At 37.5% G+C, this 22,030-nt stretch overlaps 1 protein-coding gene across 2 annotated transcripts in view; it reads right to left on the bottom strand.

The window, feature by feature from the left end:
- Positions 1-1,486: 1,486 nt before the first annotated feature.
- The window catches only part of DAG1 (dystroglycan 1), an 84,144-nt gene continuing 63,600 nt past the window's right edge, over positions 1,487-22,030 (bottom strand). For both annotated transcript variants that reach the window (XM_074264718.1, XM_074264756.1), the window contains exon 3: positions 1,487-6,695. In XM_074264718.1, the coding sequence (XP_074120819.1) occupies positions 4,293-6,695 (2,403 nt within the window). In that variant the 3' untranslated portion in view covers positions 1,487-4,292. The remainder of the gene's footprint in view (positions 6,696-22,030) is intronic.

The following is a 22,030-nucleotide window of genomic DNA, read 5'->3' as shown; positions in this document are numbered from 1 at the left end:
AGGAGGCCTGAACCCAGGCTTGTTTATACTCAATCTCCTTACTCTAGTCCATCTTCATTCCAGTGTCAACTTGACTTTCTTAATACCATTTGACCACCCTACTCATGACCTCCAGTGGTACCCTATCTCCTCCAGAAGCTAAACCCACATTTTTTCTACAACCTGGAATCTCCTGGCAATTTGCTCACACTCCAATGCACTCTGTAATCCAGTGACTGGCTTCCTTGCTTATCCTCCACTTCCTCAGTACTCCATATCCTCTTATGTGCCTACGACACCTTGGCTCCTTCAAATCTAGCTCAAGTATCTCTTCTCAAAGCTTTCCTAGTCTTAACTTTAGTCCCTTTCCTCTTAAACTCTCTCTAATTCAACCTGTACATATTTACATGCTTATGGTTATTTGTATTTGTTTTTCTTCTGGCTGGGGCCCTTTTTTTTCTTTGCAATTTCAGCACTTAATGCTTTGCACACAGTAAGTACTTAACTTCCAGTCTCTTTATGTGTTCACGTTCTCCCTAATTGCCTGGATTCCTTGAAGGTAGAGATCATGTCATTCATCAAAACTGGTAGAATCCTGTGTACAATATCCATTTTAACTTGTTCAATAAAAACAGAGGACAGGTGGCAGTTTTGACACCTCCAAAACTTCTGTTGAGATGAATATAGGAATTCTTACTAATTACAAGTGAATATTTCCAACACTCAGATAAATTTTAAACTAAGTTAAAAAAAAAAAAAAAAAAACTACTAAATGTGAAAACCTACAGCTTTCCTGATGGGATGATTTGAAACTAAATCCCAAACCAAATTTTCTGCCTGACTGACCATGGACAGTTCATTTTTCCTCTCCAAGAAAGAAGCTTCCTCATTTATAAAAGGAAGTGATTAGATTGGAGGTGTGGACTCACTTTCAACTCAATCCTATAAACTGATTAGCTATTTATTCATCATTTATTCAAGTCTCATCTACCTCTCCAGAGAAGTTGTTTCCTTTGGGCTAAAAAGGCCCTAAACCAGTAGGCTACAACCCCTAGTTGGTCCTTAGAATGGACAGAACACCTCAACCCTTCGTTAAAACAATAATGAAATATCACAATTTTTTTTTCCTTTGTTTGCTTTTCCTATATTTTCTTTTCCAAGGAGAGAAATCCCTAAGAGGGATTTCTGTCTTCAAGATTGAGAACTTAGGCTGCACGGAGCTTGATCCCAACCACAATAAGATTTCTGTATAACCAAATTAAGTGCAAGCTGCTCTGGTTCCACTTTGTGCCTGCCATGGGATGAATTCTAGAAGAAAGCAGCAACATTAAAATTAACCCCTCCCTTTCCCCAGCTCCTGAGGTGCTGTAAGATTGCATGGGTGTTGGCCCACCCCATCAAACTGATGTGACTGATTAGTCTTGGCGTTGCCTGCTTCTGCTGTTGAATGGAGAAAGAAGATCTGACAAGGCAAGGTGCCCAGATGGAACAGCTCAGGCCAGTAGGATTATAGTAAAGTACACTGTTTTTATTTAGTCTGATATGTTTCTATACAGAATGCAGAAAACACATCTTCTTAAAATCATATGTAAGGAAATAAACACACATCAGTTGTTGGTGAACACTTTTTAATAAGATCTGCTCTCCACATTACAGTGCCTGATGGCTGACAAGAGGCAGCCCTGGTGCAAACGGGAAGGTTGGCTGAAACGGCATTATTATTATTATTCTGTTCACTGCCCCTTTGCCTCCAGTTTCTATGGTGATAGGTAGAGCCAGGCCTGCCCCATCTGCGCATGGCTGGGATGGAATGGTGGGGTTGCTGGGGCAACGGGGCTATTTGGAAGGCCTTTCACTCAAACAACTTGCTCTGGGGTTTTTGAAATGTTATTTATTTTTGCAAGGGGCCACATAAAGTCTGCTGGAATCCACAATGAGTAACTGGACCAAATCTGGCCCCTACATGTGTGCACCTGACATATGCTGGGAACCTCCCCAGCCCATAGGGCTTACTCAAGATATGACCCAACACTGGACAGAATGTGCCTTGGTCTACTGGGTTCCCTTCATGAAATTCTTTTATCTCTCCAATGCTTCTAGAAGAAGGGCCAAATATCTAGACAGTCTCTTTTATCCTGTGAAGGGATCAAGGAAACAACCTCATAGCTCTCACTGAGTTAAGTTGGTGAGAAGCACACATTAACAGAGAATTAGGAACTGCCCAGATCAAACATAGATGTAACATCACTGGCTTCTAATCAGAAAAATCTGTTTTGTTTCAGAAAAGCACAGTAGAAAATGTCCCCTTGGCAAATGAAGTGGTGAAGGCCAATGACCCGCCCAGCCATTCTTCAGGGGCAGCCCACAAACATACTTTGCAAAACAGTCAATATGGCTTAAAAGTGTCTGTTGGGTGTGCAAAGTGAGCTGGAATCTGCGCACCCCCCCATCAAGGAAGGGAAACATTATTGCAAAGGATTTTCCTCCCTAAAATGTACCAAAAATAGCTTTCAAATGGCCAAGAAGGTCATGCTTAAACAATTTAGTCCAAAGGAGAGAGAAAGAAAAAAAAAAGGAACAGGCACCTCCAGAGTGCCTCAAGTCACAGGACAGAGACATGTTAAGTTCATCCTAAAAAGGCAAGAAACCCAGACATGGTTCTAGAATCAAAACAATGACAGGAAAAAAGTCAGAATGTGAAAAGCAATCAGTCCCATGGAATCAACCCTAAGAAGCTAAGCTCATACAAACTGCTGTAAGCATTACCATTTTTAATCTTTTTTTATAATAAAACAATTTGAGACTGTATCAAAAATTTAGTAAAAAAATTAGATTTGAGAGTCCACCGATTTTTTACTATGAACTATATTGCTGGCACTTTTCTTCCCAATCACCAGACAGCTTTCAGCATGTTGTAGTCCAGAAACCTGGGGATGGGAGGGCCAGAACAAAGGAATGAGATGCTGTCAGAACACAACTGCCAAGAATTTGAGAGTTAAGGAAATAGCATCACACTACATAAAAATATTGCATCTTCACCAAAACATCCCCCACTGAGTGTTTCAAAAACCACATTTTTCTTTAAAAAAAAAAAAAAAAAAAAAAAAATGAAAGAAAGAAAGAAAAAAAAAAATAAAACTAAAGGAAGAAAGAAATCAATGCAGTCTAAAACTCTACCTCATCACTTCCAGAAACTGCCCTCCTTGCTGGTGGCCCATCTTTACCACCAGGCCCTCCAGAAGCACCAGGGTCACCAGGAGCTGTGCACCTTTGCTGCTTCTCACAGCTACATTTCCAACCAACAACTAATGCCCTTTAAAGCTTGTCTTGAGCACATAAGGAGGATGTCTGGCCCCATAAAGTAACCTCTGACCATCCAGCACCAATACCAGAGGAGAGTGAGAGGGCCAGGTCAGCAGGTCTGTGAGCTCACTCACATGAAGTGCCCAGAGTTCTTCCTACAATCCACAAAGATGCCCCAAATCAGTCTCTGGCTTAACCGAGGAACAAAGTTTACATTGTGTGAAAAAATAGGATTCCTTTGATAAAAAATACTGTCCCTTGGTCTTCTCTAACTAGTTTTGAAACACCCTGGGAGCTTATTTTTAGCAAAGCAGGGCCCCCTCCCCCCTACCCCACAACCCCACCCAAAAACTATACATACAAGTTTAGGTAAACAGCAGATTAAATGTAAAAATGTAACATTAACTTCTGAAAGTCCTTTGCTTTTAATCTTTAGGCTACTTTTTCCATGTTACATCCTGCAGCTAGACACACGTGAATAGAAAAAACAAATAAAACAAACAACAACAACAAAAAAAAACCCAGTACAGTTAGTGTTAAAGGCAAACAGAGTACACCAGGGATGGAACGCCCAGCCCCATGTCATCTGTGAGTCCATCCATCCATTCATTCATCCTATGCTGTGTGCATAGGTGCTTTCAGAAGCTGGCCATCAGAAATATTCAGCGGAGAATTCTCTATGAACAAACAAAAGCTGTTAGGCCAAAAAAAAAAAAAAAAAAAAAAAAAGAAAAGAAAAGAAAAGAAAAGAAAAAGAAAGAAAGAAAGAAAAAAAGAAAAGAAAAGAAAAAAAAAAAGAAAAGAAAATTAAAAGTCCCCAAAGTTCACCAGGCCACTTTGGGATAGTGTAAAAGAACCAGAGAGGGAGGGTTTTTTCAGGCCCTGTATGTGGGTGTGTGTTTGGGGTCAAGTGTTGATTTCTTGTTGGCAATGAACTGTGGGCCATCAATCCCTATCACAACACTGGTATGGATCTCCAGGCCCCTTCCCTCAAAGCACAAGACTTGCTGTTAAGGGGGAACATAAGGAGGGGGTGACCTGTAAGGGGTCATGTTCTTCGGGCGTGAGCCTTTTCCCTCCATAGGGGCTGTGAAGGGTGGAGGGGGCTGATAGGGAGGTGCATTAGGGTCTTCATCCCTCAAGGGGGTATATTCCCCAATGGTATCCTGGTTCAATGGCGTGGTCTCTGGCATGTTCTGGTTTGGATACTCTGGAGGCGGAAGAGGAGCCTTTTCCTCTTGTAGGATGAGAGGCATGCTAGAGGAAGGGGGTGGCTTGGAGTCATCCAGTTCATCAGCAAAGATGATTGGCACGCCTTTTTTGATGAAAGTTGCTTGGTCTTCGATTGTGAGCTTTCCTTTCCTTTTCTTTCGATAACAAATCATAGCAATGATCCCAGCAATAAGTAGGATAGCAGCCACCACTACAGCAGGAATGACTGTGTGTAGATAGACATCATCCTCACTGCTCTTCTCAGGATCTTTCTCGGTCACGACTGTGGGGGGAGCTTCTGAAGGGATCCTTCTGTCTGCTATGACAGGAATAAACTGGATGTGTCTACAGCTGCCTGATCCCGTCACAGAAATACTCACAGCCTTGAATTCGGGCTCCAAAGTATTAGAGAAAACAGGACGAGGTTTTCCATCATCCTCTGAGATTCTCCTACTCAATCCTCGGATCTGTTCCTTTGGGCAGGGATCCAGAGGCAGAGTATTATTTGTCCACTCTACCACAATGGAGCCTTTGGTGATGTTCTGCAAGGTAATGGTACTACTATTGCGGTCCCCAAAGGCAAGAGCCAATTTTTTCACTAACATGATTTTTCTATGAATGTCATTGACTACTGAAGCAGGGTCACCGGTGAATTTTGCTTTAAATTTGGCTGGAGACCTATCACCCTGCGGACGCTTGTGTACGTGAATTTCAAAGGCATCCACTGCGGAGAGACCCCCTTTATCTGTGGCATGCATGAAGTATTCATGCTTGCCCAGGTGACTGCTATCAGGCAGACCATACATCAGCTGACTATTGCTATTAAATTGGACCCAGGATTTCTCCCCTACCATCTGTTGCTCCCTGAGCTTCAGAGTCAACTTCAGCTTATCTGTAGTCGTGTCTTCCTCATCATAGAAGGTGTCTAATGGGATTTTCACCTCAAAGTAAGTGCCTACCCATGCGTCCACCCTATCAATGTGGTTTTTGAGTGCAGGGGGCTTATTGGGTTCCCCACCCCGAGTTGTGCCACTTGTGGTGGTTCGGGTTCGAGTCGGTTGGGAAGCCGTTTCCAGTCTGGTGAGAGGTGCTTTGGTTGTGACCCTGGGCACTGGCCTCGAAGTTCGTGGCTTTTTGGTGGGCCTTCGGGTTGTTGCTGTTGAGGAGTCTGTGGTTGAAGGCGTGGCTGGTTTCAAAGTAGTTATTCTTGGTTTCTTAGTGGTGGTGGTAGGAGGAGTGATGACAGCAGTGGGTTCTATGTACCCGGGAACCGTTGTTGGCCGAATCTGGCCAGGGACCGTAGTACCTGTGTCTGATACTCTGGTAGGCTGAATTGGTCCTAGAGTAGGTGTTTGGACTATGGCACCTCGTGTTCTAATAGTAACTGCTGGTTTTCCAGGGATAGGATCTCGTACTGGAGGAGCTGCAGTTTCTGTAGGAGGGGCAATGGCTGGAGAAGTGGGTGTAGGAACAATCCTAGATGGTGGTTCTTGAAGAGCGGTTGTAGGGGGTCCAATGGCAGTAACTGGTGTGGGTGTTGCATTAATCTGTCGCCTTATCCGTTTTGGAAAATGAGGTTTCTTATTAGCAATGTGCCAGCCTACAACAGGATAGCCAAGCTGAGCAGACATTGTACCTTCTTTAGCTGGAGTTTCCACACTGCTAATATTAGGGACACTGTTTTGGTTTAAAGAACAACCTAGCTTCCATGACAGTAAGGCTCCATTTTCTACTACTTTTTTTGCATTTCCTGGGCCAGCCATGAAGGCAGACATGTCAAATAGTCTGTTATTTACAACCGGAACCAGTTTCATATTATGCAGTTCAACTTCAGAGAAACTTTTCATCCTGTTTAAGAGCTCAACCCTCTGCTTTGGTGTCATTTTTGTGAGATCAGCATCCAAAATAACAGTCAGGATAGTCACTGGCTCATCAGCACCACACACAAATGGAGCAGCTTCATTAACATCTTGGGATGCTACTCTTACTGACTGTGGTTCACTGTGATCTTCAGGATATACTTCAATGGAGAAAACATTCATAGCTTGGGGCACATAACTTCCATTAGCTGCCAGGTGCATGGCATTGACAGAAATATAATGTACACCTTTGTCTGTATCAAGGGGAAGACCTTCTAGCATATGGCTCTCTGGGTCCCAGTATAGCCATGAGGGCAAAACTTCTTTCCCAGCTTCTGACATCTAGAAAAAAAGACAAGTAAACCAAAAGTTAATTTTGCCATTCAACTACATTAGTAAAGATTAAAAACAATTGAAAAAATTTAAACCTAAGTTTAAACTCAAATATAGCAGGCCTTATAGCAAGATTCAGTTGGGAAGGGAAATTCATCTCCCATGTAATTGAGGATTTATGAAGCTTTATTGTGCCTATATTCATCAATCATGAGGCAGAGGGGCTTCCTGAATGGGTCTTCATTTTAAAATGTTCCGTTCTAAGCTAAATAATGGAAGCTTCCATCTGAGGTATGTCAGAAGCTAGAAAAGGCACAGCACCAGCAATCTGTCTTGTTTTTACTTATTTATTTATTAAGACTTTTTGTTTACAAAGTGTATGCATGAGTAATTTTTCCAATACTGACCCTTGTAAAACCTTTTGTTCCAATTTTCCCCCTCCTTCTCACCCCGCCCCCTTCCCTAGCTGGCAGGTAGTCCAATTCATGTTGAATATGTTGAAATACATGTTAGATCCAATATATGTACACATATTTATACAGTTATCTTGTTGCACAAGAAAAATCAGATCAAGAAGGAAGAAAAGGAAAAGCTGAGAGAGAAAACAAAATGCAAGCAAACAACAAGAGAGAGAGTGAATAAGAATGCTATTGTGGTCCACACTCATTTCCCATAGTTCTCTCTCTGGGTGTAGATGGCTCTTTTCATCACTGAACAAGTGGAACTGGTTTGAATCATCTCATTGTTGAAGAGAGCAACGTCCATAACAACCTGCCTTGTTTGTGTCACAAATTATGAGTAGAGAGTGAGTACTTTCATTTTCTAACTACTGTTAAATACATGATTTAAGCAGGAGGACATGACTAGGCATCTACACTACAGAGACTAAAAGTGTGGGCCCTGGGCCTTCTTTTCATAGGGCACTTGGAAACATAACAAAAAATCAGCTGTATATTTTTGTCAAGCTATTTCTTTCCTACTGGTGTACTGGTTTGCTTATGCAAATTCACTGAAAGTCTTTGTTTTTTTTTTAGGCATACACAATGTCCAGATATGCATCCATTTAATAATTCATGGATCTGTGGCTTTTATCAGCATAGATATTTTGCCTACACTGATCACAACCTGAAACTTAATAAGCTGTCATTGAAAGTTGCTATGGCTAAAAAGTTCATCATTCCGTAGGTAACTCCAGGTGGCTTAAACACATGGAATTTAAACAGAATTAACTGACAGATCAGCTGCTAAGACTCTAAGTCATTTTTCTCATCTGTACATACTTAAGAACATTCCTGCAAGTTACCTGATGCAGAATACAAAGCAAAAGTTCAGGTCTGTCCTGAACTTAATCAAGCAAAAGATTGTCTTCTACTAATGTCTTCTACTAACAGTCTGAAACAAGGGAGTCTCTCAGACGCTGTTTCTTCAAAGTCAACAAGTTCAACCTGTGCTGGAACCAGAAGCTTCTCTGACAAGCAGTTAACAAGTTCACACCAAAAGACTTTTGGTTAAGGTCACTTACATTGTATACTCACACATACCAATATTAACAATGCCATTCAAAGGTAGTTCACTCAACTCCATTTTTAGACAACTCTACACCTGCCATATGCCCTACGGTCACACTCTGCTCCTGGGTCTACTCTGACTCAGTAAGCATGACTCTGATTTCTTATAGTAGCAATTCAAAGACCTAAAGGCCAACTCGTATCTTCATCAGGTCACACTGTATCAGACCCTTCAAAAGATATTTCTAGGTTTAATTTTAAGGTCATTTACCATCATGGCCATTCTCTTCTCAACAGTCTCTGTGTTCTAAAATGTGGCTCCAAGTGAAGCCAGTACAACAATATGGCACAGACAGGGCAGAGGACAACAACACTTTCCTATCTTGGCCTACTTCTTTGTTTATTGCATCAGGATGTTGACTTTTGAGCTTGCAGTCCATTACATCAATCAACGAGCTATTTTTAAGTTCTATACCAAACTGTGCTAGGAGTTAGAGAAAAAGACAAAAATTAAACTGACTGTTGTTTTCGTTCAATTGTTTAGCAAAGATAATGTAGTCGTTTGTCATTTCCTTCTCCAGATTATTTTTCAGATAAGGAAACTGAGACAAACAGAGTTAAGTGACTTTTTCAGGGTCTTACAGCTTGTAAGTATCTGAAGCCAGATTGGAACTAAAGAACATGAGTCTGCTTGACTTCAAGTCTCACACTCTATTCACTGTGCCATCTAACTGCCTCTCTATATATAAATATTTGGGGGATGGAAGCACTAGCAGCTAGGGGGAACCAGGAAATACATAATGAAGGTACCATTTTGAGCTGAGTTCTAAAGGGAACTCCAAGCATCTGAGACTAAAATTTCCAAATCTTTTGAAAAGAACTGCTACTTAGCCATACCACATTGTCCCCATTTTGCCAATACTGTAATCAGAAAGTTAACTTTAAAGTCCATTTTAAGTGTGTTTTTACTCCTACTAACTTTTAATTTACATTTAACCCTAGTTATAGCTTCTTAATGTATTTTTAAGACATATGTCACCTAACAGATTACTTATCTCCCTTCTGGCTTTATGTCAACTTGCAAATGTGATTTAAGCCTTTTTCAAAATATCAGAAAACAGACCAGGACTAAATATATGTTCTTGGGATACTCTACTAGAAATCTACTTTGGTGCTTCCATTTACCTCAATGGTTATTATTTAGATCTGATTATTCAATCAACTCTTAATTCACTTAATTATATCCCATTTCTTTCCACTTATCTATATGGCCAGCATTTGAAATTTTGCCAGATGTTTTATTAGGCAAATTAGATTTTAGTCAACAACCACTCTTATTCAAAGGTCTTCATTACCTTTCCCCTCAATAGCAAAAGTATTCTAATTGGTCTCCTCAATTCCAGTTTCTTCCCTACTCCAATTCCTCCTCTATTTGGCTGCCAAAATGAATTTCCTTAAAGTTGAGTAAATGAGCATTTATTAAATGCCCATAACATGACAAGTACTGTGCTAAAGTGTTGGAGTGTAGGTCCTACCATGCTACCTTGCCTTATCCAATCAATCCAATGGTTTCCTTACAGCCTCTACAATCAGAAAAAACCCGAATCCTTCATATCTGTTTCCTTTTTTGTTTTCTAACATATTATTCTCCTCTATGTAGTCTAGTAATATTTACCTCTCTCTTATTCCTCATAACCCTCATCTCCATGATTGTGCCTGGAATACTAATGTTTTCTCTTCTTACCTCTCTGATGCCTGTTTTCCTTCAAGATTCAACCCACTTCTTCCAAAAGGTTTTTCCATCCTCCTTGGTTAAAAGCCCAGCTCATCTACCAAGGCTATACCTTGTTTATTCATGCCTATTTTTCTGTTTTCTTTCCTAATAGAATGTAAAAAGGGCAGAGACAGATTCTTTTTATTTATTTCCAGTGCTTAGTCCAGTGTCCAGTAGTAAAATAGATGCTTAATAAAATGCTGGTTTTATCAAAAATAATTTCCCAGATCTCTAAATTAAGTTTTTGTTTTATTGAGTTATGTCACCAATGTGTAGAAATTCTCAGTGTGCAAAAAAAAAAAAGCCTTCTGTCAACCACGGTTCATGAATTCCGAGACCCTAAATGCCACTCCTATGAGCACTTAAACAGTACATGTCAGAAGCTGAATTTGAACCTAGGTCTTCCTGACTCTAAGATTAGTTGTCTCCATTTATTATGAAACACCATCTCTTCAACCCTTGGGTTTTTTTTTTTTTGTTTTTAATTAATCTAGAAATCCTGTCAAAAAAGAAAATAAGGATAGTCTTTTATAACTTATCTATAGATGAGGCCATATTAACCTTGACATCACTGTCTCTCCCTTTTTAAATGTTCACAAATGCTTAATAATACATCATAGAATGTTGCCAGTAATACAAGTCCAGCTCTCCAACAACTTGTAGATTCCAATTACATTCTTCTATTTTTTGAAAACAAACATTTGTGCTAGAAATGTCTACTGTCAGACATCTTCAAATCAACATATATTCTATATCTAGTGAAAGATACCTGAAGTTTTACTCACCATAAATACAAGTGTAATATGAAACTCTAGTCCTGGAAATTATAATAAGGAAAATAATGCTCAAATTAAAAAGCTCAATAAATGTGAGCTATTACTTGCCTTATTTTCTAGGAAAAATAGTTTTGGAAAGTCTCTACTTAAAAAAGATCTACCATCACCATCTCCTACTTCTACACTGTCTTAGGTTTAACAATGAAGAACTAAATAGTGCTTGCTTTCATTTCCCCTACTTTATTAATGCAGAAGCGGAGAGTTAAGAAGCAAAATTGCTGGTTCATGGTCACACAGCTAGCTGTTAAGTGGCTGAGCTGGGATTCAAACCCAGGCCTTATGATTCCAAATTCTTCTTGGTTTCCCCCCCCCCCCCATCTTTCAGTCTTTAAGTCTTAGGATCAATATTCTTTCCAGCCCCAAACCTTTCCTGATTTTCCAGTTATTAAAGCTCTCTTTCCAAAATCAATTTGTATTTATGTGTGTACAAGTCTATCTTCCAGAAGAATAAAAAGTCCTTGAAAGCAAATAATGATTTATTTTTATCTTTATACCTCTAGGACCTCGCACATAATATATACCTAATAAATGCTTGTTGAATCAAATTGTTATGCTATTCTTCATCTAAACTGGTTAAGAATATTACTTTATTTTTAAAAAACAGAATAGAAAAAAGAATCAGAAAAAAAGAAAAAAATTGTCATGTGCTTAACAGAATATGGAGAATTCAAAATATATTAACAAGATATATCCATTTCAAGAAAGCATATATAATAGAAGAGATTATATTCATACATGTCCATCTTTGCTTCCTTGTAGGTTATTCTTTTTGTTCTATGATGTGCATTTTTTACTTTATTTCTTTTTCCCCTTTCATCCTTCCCATGATACCCAAACAGGTTACAGTTAAAGCACAGGTATATATTTATATATGGATAACTATATACATATATATGTATATATACATATATATGTATATATATATATATATATATATATATATATATATATATATATATGTATCCATACCGACCCACATATAAACCTGTATCTACACACATACCTATATACACACCCACACATACTCATGCATATATGTATATATACATGTCACCCATATGTAAATGTGCATCTAAAACAATATTAATATGTCTGACATAAAGATTCAATCAATAGAGAACTGTATAAAAGTTTGACTTTGTCTAAGATGACTAGTAGCCCTTTTTTTTCCCTACTGAATTCTACTCCTGATCCTTGTAGCATTTATAATAAGATATATTATATTTATAAGATATATGTAATCTCATTTCTTTTATTTGCTAATTCTTCTACTTTAATTTATGCTCCTTAACTTGCCTTGCTGTTGTTACTTAACCTTCCTCTACCCTTGGATCCTTCTCTTATCTTCTCCTCCCATCTTTCCTTTCCTCTTCATCCCACTGTCTTTAATCCACACACCTAGTGCCACTGTCATAAATCTACACATCCTTATATACCACATCATATTCTATTCCCTCTCCCCTTATTTCTTTATAGATTTTGGAGCATACTTTACTCTTCAGGGTATATAGGCAGTGTTGCCTGTTTAACCCATTCCCAATGAGAATAGCTTTCTAGAATTATGAACCCTCTCCCTCCCCCCATGCCTCTTCTTCCCCTGTCTATTCTTCCTCTGCATTTCATTTGTGTAAGACAATTATTATTTTACCTTTTCCTGGAAAGTTTTGCTTTTTAAGAATCAAATCATACTCAACTCTGCCCCAATTTTTCTTTTGAGCTACTCAATTACTGATATCAATCTTAAATATATAATATACATTTCCATGTAAAAAACAATTTGTCCATGTTAAGTTTCTTGGAATTCATCTTTGATAATGGTTAAGACAGTCCCAAAAATCTCCAAGTTCATCGTATTCCCATTTTTTTTTTTTTGTTCAATATTATGGATATTTTTGTCCACAGGCCTAGTTCTTGATTGCTGATACAGGCATGATTCCAGGATATGTGGTCTTTTATTGTGACAAATCCTATACAATTTTAATTGTACCTCTACTATATTTAAATTTTTTTCTTATTTCTTGCAAAATTTTCTCTCTGGTCTGGGGTTTTTTTAATTTGGCAATAATATTCTTACATATTTCCCACACAAAAAAAAAATCTCTTTGAGGTGATCAGTGGATTTTTTTTTTCTATATCTACTTCTATCACTCCAAGACAATTTTCTTGGATTATTTCTTGTGTCATTGTGCCAAGATTTTTTTTTAATGGTCACAGCTTTCAGGTAGTAGTTCAATTATTATATTTTGAGATATTTCACTTTCTGTTCTATTTTTTCATTCTTTATGTTTTGTTTTCTTATTTCTTGGTCTTTTATAACTTCACTAGCTTCCCCTTGCCCAATTCTAATTTTCAAAGAATTATATTCTTCCATAATATACAGTACCTTCCTTTTCTAGTTGGTTAACTTTTTCTCCATAATCTTAATTTTCTTGGATGGTTATTTCATTTTTTTAAAAAAAGTTTTTCTTCAATCTCTCTCACTTGATTTTTAAAGTCTTTTTTTGAGTTGTATAAATTCTAGGCAAGGAAATATTTAACATTCTTTGAGGTAGAAGAGGCTTTTTTTACTTCACCACCCTTCTCTGAAGATAAACCCCGGTCTTCCTTATTCCCATAGTAAGTTTATATGGTTTGGTTCTTTCTTCTTTGCTGTTGTTTTTTAATGAAAAGTATTAGTTTAAAGCACCTCTAATGCTGTGGGATAAGGGAGGACGGTGCCTCTGGCTTCACTTGAGCTTTTCCCTCTGACCTGGAACCCCAAACCAAAAGCTCCATCCTCTTACAAGTGCCCACAGCCAGCAGCACCCCTTTCTCACTGCTTCTACACTCACTGGGTGTGCTGGTTCCTTCTCACCCAGGGTTATATCTCAGTATCACAGCTGGGCCTGGCGTTCCTTAGCAACCCAGGTTCCTTCGTCTTCCTGGGCTAAGATTACCCACCCTTCCTCTCATCCCACTCATCCAGGAGGTCAAAGTTTCTATGGTTCCAGCTGCTCAGTCAAGGCTCCAATTAACTAGAACCAGGGCTCCTTGCTGGCTATTTCTGCAAAGCAAGCTTAAAGTTGTTTGCACTTTCACACTGGTTAAACCCCAAGCCTGGGGTCTTTCTTTCTCAGGTTGTCCCAGGAAGACCCCTGTTCTTTGCATTTCACCAGTTTATGTTCCCTCAAGGTGCAAATTTGTTCTGTTTCTGGGGGAAATCTGGAGAGCTTTATGTTTTCTGACCTACTTTGCCATCTTCCCAGAATCCTCCACTAACTTTAATTTTTAAGTTTTAAATTAAGAATTCAAAACAATATAAGGTAAGGACAGACCCCTGAGATACTGCACTAGAAACCAAGTGAGGGAACTTAAGAAGTACCATTTGGACAAAAGCAGTGTGGTATAGTAGATCTGGGAGGTGACCTTGTAATCAGAACAACTTGGGTTCAAGTTCCTGGCTTGACATATATGAGTCATAAGTGCACACAAAGTGCACATGCACACACACACACACAAAAGTATCATGAAGCATAAATAAAAATACTCTTATAAGGATGCTAAAGATGAAAGAACAAGTTGATATGTATATATAACTATCTGTGTAATACCACCCCTCTCAGATACTCCACTATGAATCTGCAGATTGAGTGCCCAGAGACAGGATGATTACACTTCAATTGTAGAGGTAATCCTATGAAGCTCTATTTCTCTTATTCCTCCTATTATTACTCATAAATGCAGATCAATAGTCTCCTTTGGTGAGTGTTTTCTTTCTTTCTTTTTTTTTTTTCCGAGGCTGGGGTTAAGTGACTTGCCCAAGGTCACACAGCTAGGAAGTGTTAAGTGTCTGAGACCAGATTTGAACTCAGGTCCTCCTGAATTCAGGGCTGGTGCTCTATCCATTGCGCCACCTAGCTGCCCACGGTGAGTGTTTTCTTAATTAACAACCAGTAAACATAATTAACTCTCCAAAAGAAAGGTCTTTAAGAGGACATAGGGCAAAAATTAGAAAATATTCTTCTCATAAAGAGGAGTGCATTTTATCCAAATATATATTATATCTATGAAAGGGTGATTACAAACTTAAAATATAATAGTAGGGAGGCAGATGTGTAAATTACATGGGTCAAGGTAATTCAACACCTGGTATTTTAAGCCTCTTCTTCAGGATTCTGATGAAGTTTCCCCTGCTACAGCACTGTGCTTTTCAGTTTGCTTCACTGAATACTCAGGTTCTGTTCCTCTCCTCTTTTTCTCTTTTCTACTTCCAGAGTCACAATTCTAGAAGCTGCTTCCTTCCCTCCAGTGATTATATCTGTGTCTGTTTCTCTACTCTCCTCTAGATAGTGTCTCCTAATAGTTTAGTAGCTTCTCTTCAAAGCCATATGAGCAAAGTAAATCTAACATCTGCTAAAATTCATCTTAGAGTTTAGCTATTTAAAAACCCCGGATGTGGTTAATTTATTTACTCAGTCAATGGCATTTTCCCTTCTTGACCAGGAAATATTTGTTCCTCAAATAGATAAGGGCTAGAGACATCTTTTACAGTTAGTTTAACATTTTGTTATTACCTTGTGATTGTAGTCAAGGCCTTCAATGATCACATCAATTGAGATGAGGAAATCAAAGGATCATGGATTTAGAATTGGAAGAGACTTTGGCTTAAGAGGCCAAATCTCTTCATTTTACATATAGTATATTGGCACAGAGAAATTAAGCAATTTGCTCCCCCCAAAATATCTAAGACAAAATTTGAACCTCTAGTTTTCCTAACTACAATGGGAGTGAAGTAGGGGAGAGGTGCAGTAAGGGTGTGTCCCTCCCTTATACCTGCTTTCTTGACCAAATTTTGGTGCACTCTAAAGCAAATAGCATCTCTCGCCTCTTCAGGGAACTTACAGAAAAGGCAAAAAAAAAAAAAAAAAAAAATCTTTCTGAATACTGAGAAAAATTTTAATAATACTGTTCCTTAATACACTTTGACTTTGTAATCTTGGACTTCCTATTCCTGTAAAACTCATGTAAAGTTTCTATAGATACTGAGAAGGAAGTGGGTTTCAATAATCTATTACAAATTTTTCTGAATTAAGCTTTTCTGAATAAGCATACAGCTTCATTTCTCTTTAACTCTGCAAAGCTCCTAAAAATTTCTTTAAGTGAGGCATATAAAATCTTATTAGATAGTCTTATAATAAAAACTAATTTCTGATAATGGATTTTAAACATTCTAGGATTCTCCATGGCTTCTGAAAAAGATAAATCAGTTATAATTCAGAGAATTATAGTGACCAAACTGAAAATTGGAGCCCATAAAGGTGGTCTTTCTACTCTAGCATTCTCCCTCAGTCCATGTTGGCTGTTTGTACAAGAATTGAATGTACTAGACAGAAGGCTGAATTTCTCTAGGCCAGAAGGCTACCCTGCAGAAGTGAAGATTTCTAAACAGTAGACATTGTAAAACTGTAATTTAATTCCTACCTTAAACCCAAATTTTTCTCTGTAGCCAACAGTTTTATAAAGAGGTTTCAAGGAAGTTCTGATATGTGCATATGTAATAAATTTTGAAACCCCCAATTTTGAAATTAAGACTTTTTTCAGCTTTCAAAGAACAACAAAAAGAGGAAAACAATTAGCATGTTATCAGATGGCATCCTGAAATTTCTGTTATAAAATAGATTGACTGCCCACTACAGTGAATAAGGATTCACTCAAAAACCCAAAGATACAATAGCTCCAAACATCAATTGGTCTGCATCTTTCTCAACAAATTAAAAATGCAAGGATAATTGCATCCAATCACTATCTTGTCCATGAGAGTGACTCAATAGATTTTTAATTGAGATGACTAACCTCAAAAGTGACAAGTGATCCCTTGGCTAGGTGAACCATATATAGATAGGGTGTAATGGGTAGGATAGTTTGGGTTAGCCATGGATAACACAAATCAAGCCCATTCATGTCATCTAATCCATTAATTTCACTTGGCAGTTAGTTACTACACTGGCCTCCTTCAACAAATAAAAGATTCAAATACAACTGCCAAATGATCCTTTTTTGTTCTTTATTCTTCAAAATTATTAATTTACTTCCTTTCTCTCATCTAAAGACAATTGTCTCCTTCATGTCCAAACGCTATACAAATCCTCCTTGATGAATGTCTCATCTTTCCCAATCAAATTTCTTTTACATGAGTAAATGCACCTAGCCAATATCTAATTTTGTGGCTTATGATCTTGTGACAATAAACAACCTACTACTGAAGATGACAGATTTTAGTTCCCTATCTTGCCTCCTTGGGGACTCTGCTAAGTGATCAAATAAATTACTTTCATTGTGACTCAATTACCTCCTAACAAAACAGAATAAATTCCCTATCTAACCAATCAGTAGCCTTCTCCTCTCTACCCCCACCCCCACCTGCCACAGGTGAAGAGCCTTTCAATATAAACAGAAAAGAACAATTAGTAAACAGAGATACTTAGAAAGTATCTGCCCTAAAGTCCCAATATCTGGAATTTGAAACCTAGGGCACCACTTTGTAAAATGAGGCCACAGGAAATGAAATAAAAAAACCAATTTCGTTCAGAAGGAACCAAGCCAAACCACAAGTTTGAGGACAAATATCTCTCGATTTTTAAACTTTGGAGAAGACCTTGGAACAACTGCACTTTCTTTTCTTTTTCTTTTTGCTGAGGCAATTGAGGTTAAGTGACTTGTCCAGGGCCACACAGCTAGGAAATGTTAAGTGTCTGAGGGCACATTTGAACTCAGGTCCTCCTGACTTCAGGGCTAGTGCAGTACCCACTACACCACTTAGCTGCCCCACAATTGCACTTTCTGAAGAGTGAAGAGTGCTCCTGGCAATCAATATACTTCATTGAAGAAATGCATTTCCCCATACCCTTTATGGGTACACAAAAAAAACAATCATAAAGATTAACAAATGGTTCACTCAGACATGAGTATTTCATGGATGAACATCTAAGGCATTGTCTGTCAACCTTTCAAATTGTACCATTATACTTTCTACACACACACAGACACACAGATACACACACACACACACACACACACACACACACACACACACACACACACTTCCAAGCCCTAAAATCACTTCAAGACCTTAGAAGGGCTCTTTTCTCCTAGTGCACACAGGCAGATGGAAAAGGACCTCAGGTGGTAAAGCCTAAAATATATTAATGTAATTAAGCAATTCTAACATAGGTGAATTCCAAAATAGGTGAACTGCTTACCTACTTCACTCAAGAGCCCCAAATGAAATCTGAGGAGAAAATCCAGATGAATCTTAGACTTAAAGCTAGAAGGAGCATTAAAAGACATTTAATTCAATTCTCCCGTTAAAGGAAGATTGAGGAACAGTAAAGATAAATGCTCAGTTATACAAACAGGAAGTGGCACAATTGGATTTATACTTTGATCCTCTGACTCCAAACCTAACAACTATTCCACTGCTCTGAAATCATCTAGCCCAAGATCCACATTTTGACATATGAAGACACTGAGGACCAGTTATAAAAGAGACCAATTTAATGGCCCCTTATCCCAGATGAAGGTTCTCCCCACCCTCATCCTGGTTAGTATTAAAGGAGAGTCACCTCCATTTGCATTTTGACTTACCCCTTCCCAGGACAGATAATACTGAGATCTTCCTTTTACAAACTATAAAAAGTATAGAAATCAAGTTGTTTTGCCCAGAAATCACACTGCAAGTTAATATCATTCTCTCTGATTCCCACACTGGGAGCCGTGCTATTCTAGCAAGAGCTATAGAATTCAATGTTTGTTAGGCTTTGTAGCCCTTAAATCTTTAGAGAATTCCATAATATTCACCAAAAAACCATGGCAGAATACTATCCCCACCTAGCAGAGTAGAGATTTTTAAAGTTCAATCAAAGTCTAGTCCTACCAACAGTAATAAGAAAAATTTACTAGTTTTTTTTTTCCAAAAATATTTTTATTGGGAGCTGCTGGTGAAAGATAATGAATAAAACATTTAGTAAACACCTATTGTGTGCAAGGCACTGAACACAATTGCTGCCAAAGAATGATTCCAACAATTTCTAATTTTGGCTTTGCTGATTTACAGTATCTAGTACGTAGTATATGATGAAACAAGCACCAAATGAGGAGGTGGAAGTAGCAATTCCTAGTTCAAAATATAAGGTGCATGGTGCAAGGCACATGCAAAAACTCATAGTGGTGTTCTCTTTGCCAAATGAGGCTTTTATGAGAAGAGGTTACAGACAAAACAAAAATAAGGTACTAGGAAAGGTAAATATGAAATAGATTTGAGAGAGCATACATATAGTTAGCAAGGAGATAAGTTTTAACAATTAACAAAGAGAAAGACAAAATAACCAGGTAAAAGGGAATATGCCATGAGATGGGAATATGCTATTCCACCTTTGGAACACCTTATTTCACCAATTACCAACTCCTCCCTTGTTCCACCCCAAAAATCTACCAATTTTCTTTGGACTTCTTTAACAGCACACTATACTTCCTCTTCACTCCTGCCAAGGAGGATTTCAAGGTAAGGATGTAATTGTATGAGTGTGAATGGGTAGGAGTGATGATGAACGATGACTAAATTGAGAATTTTAAATTAGGTTTTCATTTACCTGGATTTGGGTAATGGCTAGGATGCTTAAGGACAAAATACAAAAAGCTTCAAAAATGGGTCAGTATGTCTTCTGTAGCTCATTAAAGCCAGCAAACTATAAAAACATAATATGTAGTCAATCAACAAATTTTATTTATTAAGGATTTATAACAATTTGAAAGACTAAAAACTTTAAGCAAATAGCACACAGATTATTTGCTTGGGTAATGCTGAGGAACTTTCGCTGTTTTTCCCATCATCCACATTAGCCACACAGCACCATCTGACACAGTATCATAGATCAGACACCAATTGGGACAACTGCTTAATTTTACAGAGGTCAAAACTGAGGCCCAGGGAATTAAGTGACTGGTCTAGGTTACAGAGCTATTAGAGCAATAGTCAAACTCTGATTTCTGATCAGTTAAATACTCTTTCATCTTCATGTTTCTCACTCATCTCCAGAATGTTCCAGTCAATGGTGCATAGAAGGAGATCCCTTTCCTAAAATACCTACAGAAAAATTCCTCAGCATTTACCATTAATCTATTTCTAGGTCCTACTTACGTAAGGATTTCCTTTTCTATTGCTGAAAACACTCCTCTCCCAACTCATCCCCATTATAGCAACTCGTGTGTGTGTGTGTGTGTGTGTGTGTGTGTGTGTGTGTGTTTCCAATGGGAATATAAGTTCCTGAGGTCAAAAACTATCTTGTTTTCTTGAATTTGTATACATAGCACTTAGCATAGTAAGTTTTACTAAATGTCTTGCTGATAAACTGTATTGGATTTAACATGTATTTTAACAGATTTAAAGTGTATCGGACTACCTGCCATCTAGGGGAAGAGGTGGGGGGAAGGAGGAGAAAATTAGGAATAGAAGGTTTTGCAAAGGTCAATCTTGAAAAATTACCCATGAATATGTTTTGTAAATAAAAAGCTATGATAAAAAAATTTTTTTTAAAAAAATGTCTTACCTCTCTATTCTTCTCTTCTTTACTATTCTGCCTGGTTAAGGCCCTGATTTGGACATTTATGAAATATATTTAACATATTTTAATATATATTTAAATATAGTTTATATATTTATATATTATATAAATTATTATATATTATATGTATTACATAAATTATTTATATATTATATATTATTTATGTATTAAAAATTTTAACATATTTAAATATATATTTAACAATATTTCTTTGAGTTTCCAAGACCCTGTGGGAATCTGCTCCATTTTTTCTTATATTCTGCTCAATTATTTCAGACTGTTCATTCATTTACTTTCCTTTGGTGATTATAATCTAGCTATAATCCAATGGCTCAGCCAATTTCTTTTAATTGACTAGCAATAGACATGAAACATCAGAAGAGCTTTAATCCTAAATTTTTAATATATGTGATCCTCAGTAGAGTACAGTGTTTAACTTCTTTGCTCCGTGAACTTTTCCACAAAGGAAAATAGGGCATCTGAGACTTGGAATAAATTCTCCAGTACAAAAGAAAGAGTCCCAGCAGTTCAATATGGAAAACCTTTCCTGAAAAATTGTGGATATGGGATGGAGGACCAAGAATTGTCCTAGGGGATCTTTCAACACCAGTCAAGTTGGCTAATAAATCAAAACAATCTCTAGGTTCTATTCTAGCCCAACCTTTTTGTTTGTTTGTTTGAATTATCTCCTTTTATCTTGCTTTCATTTTCCAATAACATCTTTCCTATCCAAAAAAACCTATCCTTTTTAATAAAATAGTGCAAGTTAAACAAAAAAGGAATCAATACACTGACCAGGTCTAATAGCAGCTTCATTAAATGCCTACAGTTCACACATCAGTACTGAGTAGAGAAATGTTTCAGCCTTCTAGAGTCAAGATTATAACCAAAACAAATTTCCCAAGTTCTGATCTATTACCAAATTTGTATCAAGACTCACAAATGAAAAAGCTTTGCTTAAATGGTCCGGAATGTATAAATCCACAGAAAACAAGGTAGAAGGAAATAAGATGATGGAGCTAGTTAGATACATAAAGACAAAAAATACTTTGTTGATGAACTATAATATATCTCTATTGTGTCTATGAACAAGAAATAAGATCAAGATAACTATGATTGTTTATGTAGATAGAAGCTTAATTATTAAGCAGTTTAAATTTCTACATAATTAGAACATTTATAAAAAATGGGTCAGTCTCTATCCAATCACATTCTCACATTTACTCTAATAAGAATTTTTATCTAATTTTAATTTAATTCTCACCATCAAGTTACATTCATAAAGTTTCATATCCATTAAGTGTCAAATTATAGTCTACTTCTCTTTTTGTGCCATAAGCAAAAAAAAAAAAAAAAAAAAGAAAAAGAAAATGAATATGCAGGGGAAATAGCCCAAAACTTTTTCACAAGCCAAACTTTTAAGTTTTGGAACAGTTGAGCCCAAGCAAATGCCTTTCTGACAAACCATCACCCACAAGAAGATGCCTTTCATTTCAAACCCTTGTTTCCAGATGTGCTTATGTTTACAAGGGATCTATTCAGAATCCAAAGGGATACCCACTCAAGGCAGGAGGAAACTACAGTTCATTTCACTCAGAGGGAAGGCCCTATAAAATTCCCTGAGTAG

The sequence above is a fragment of the Sminthopsis crassicaudata genome, chromosome 1 (genome assembly GCF_048593235.1).
Source record: "Sminthopsis crassicaudata isolate SCR6 chromosome 1, ASM4859323v1, whole genome shotgun sequence".
NCBI classification, from domain to species: Eukaryota; Metazoa; Chordata; class Mammalia; order Dasyuromorphia; family Dasyuridae; genus Sminthopsis; species Sminthopsis crassicaudata.
The sequence above is the reverse complement of the archived record's forward strand: the minus strand, read 5'-3'. Positions and strand labels throughout refer to the sequence as shown.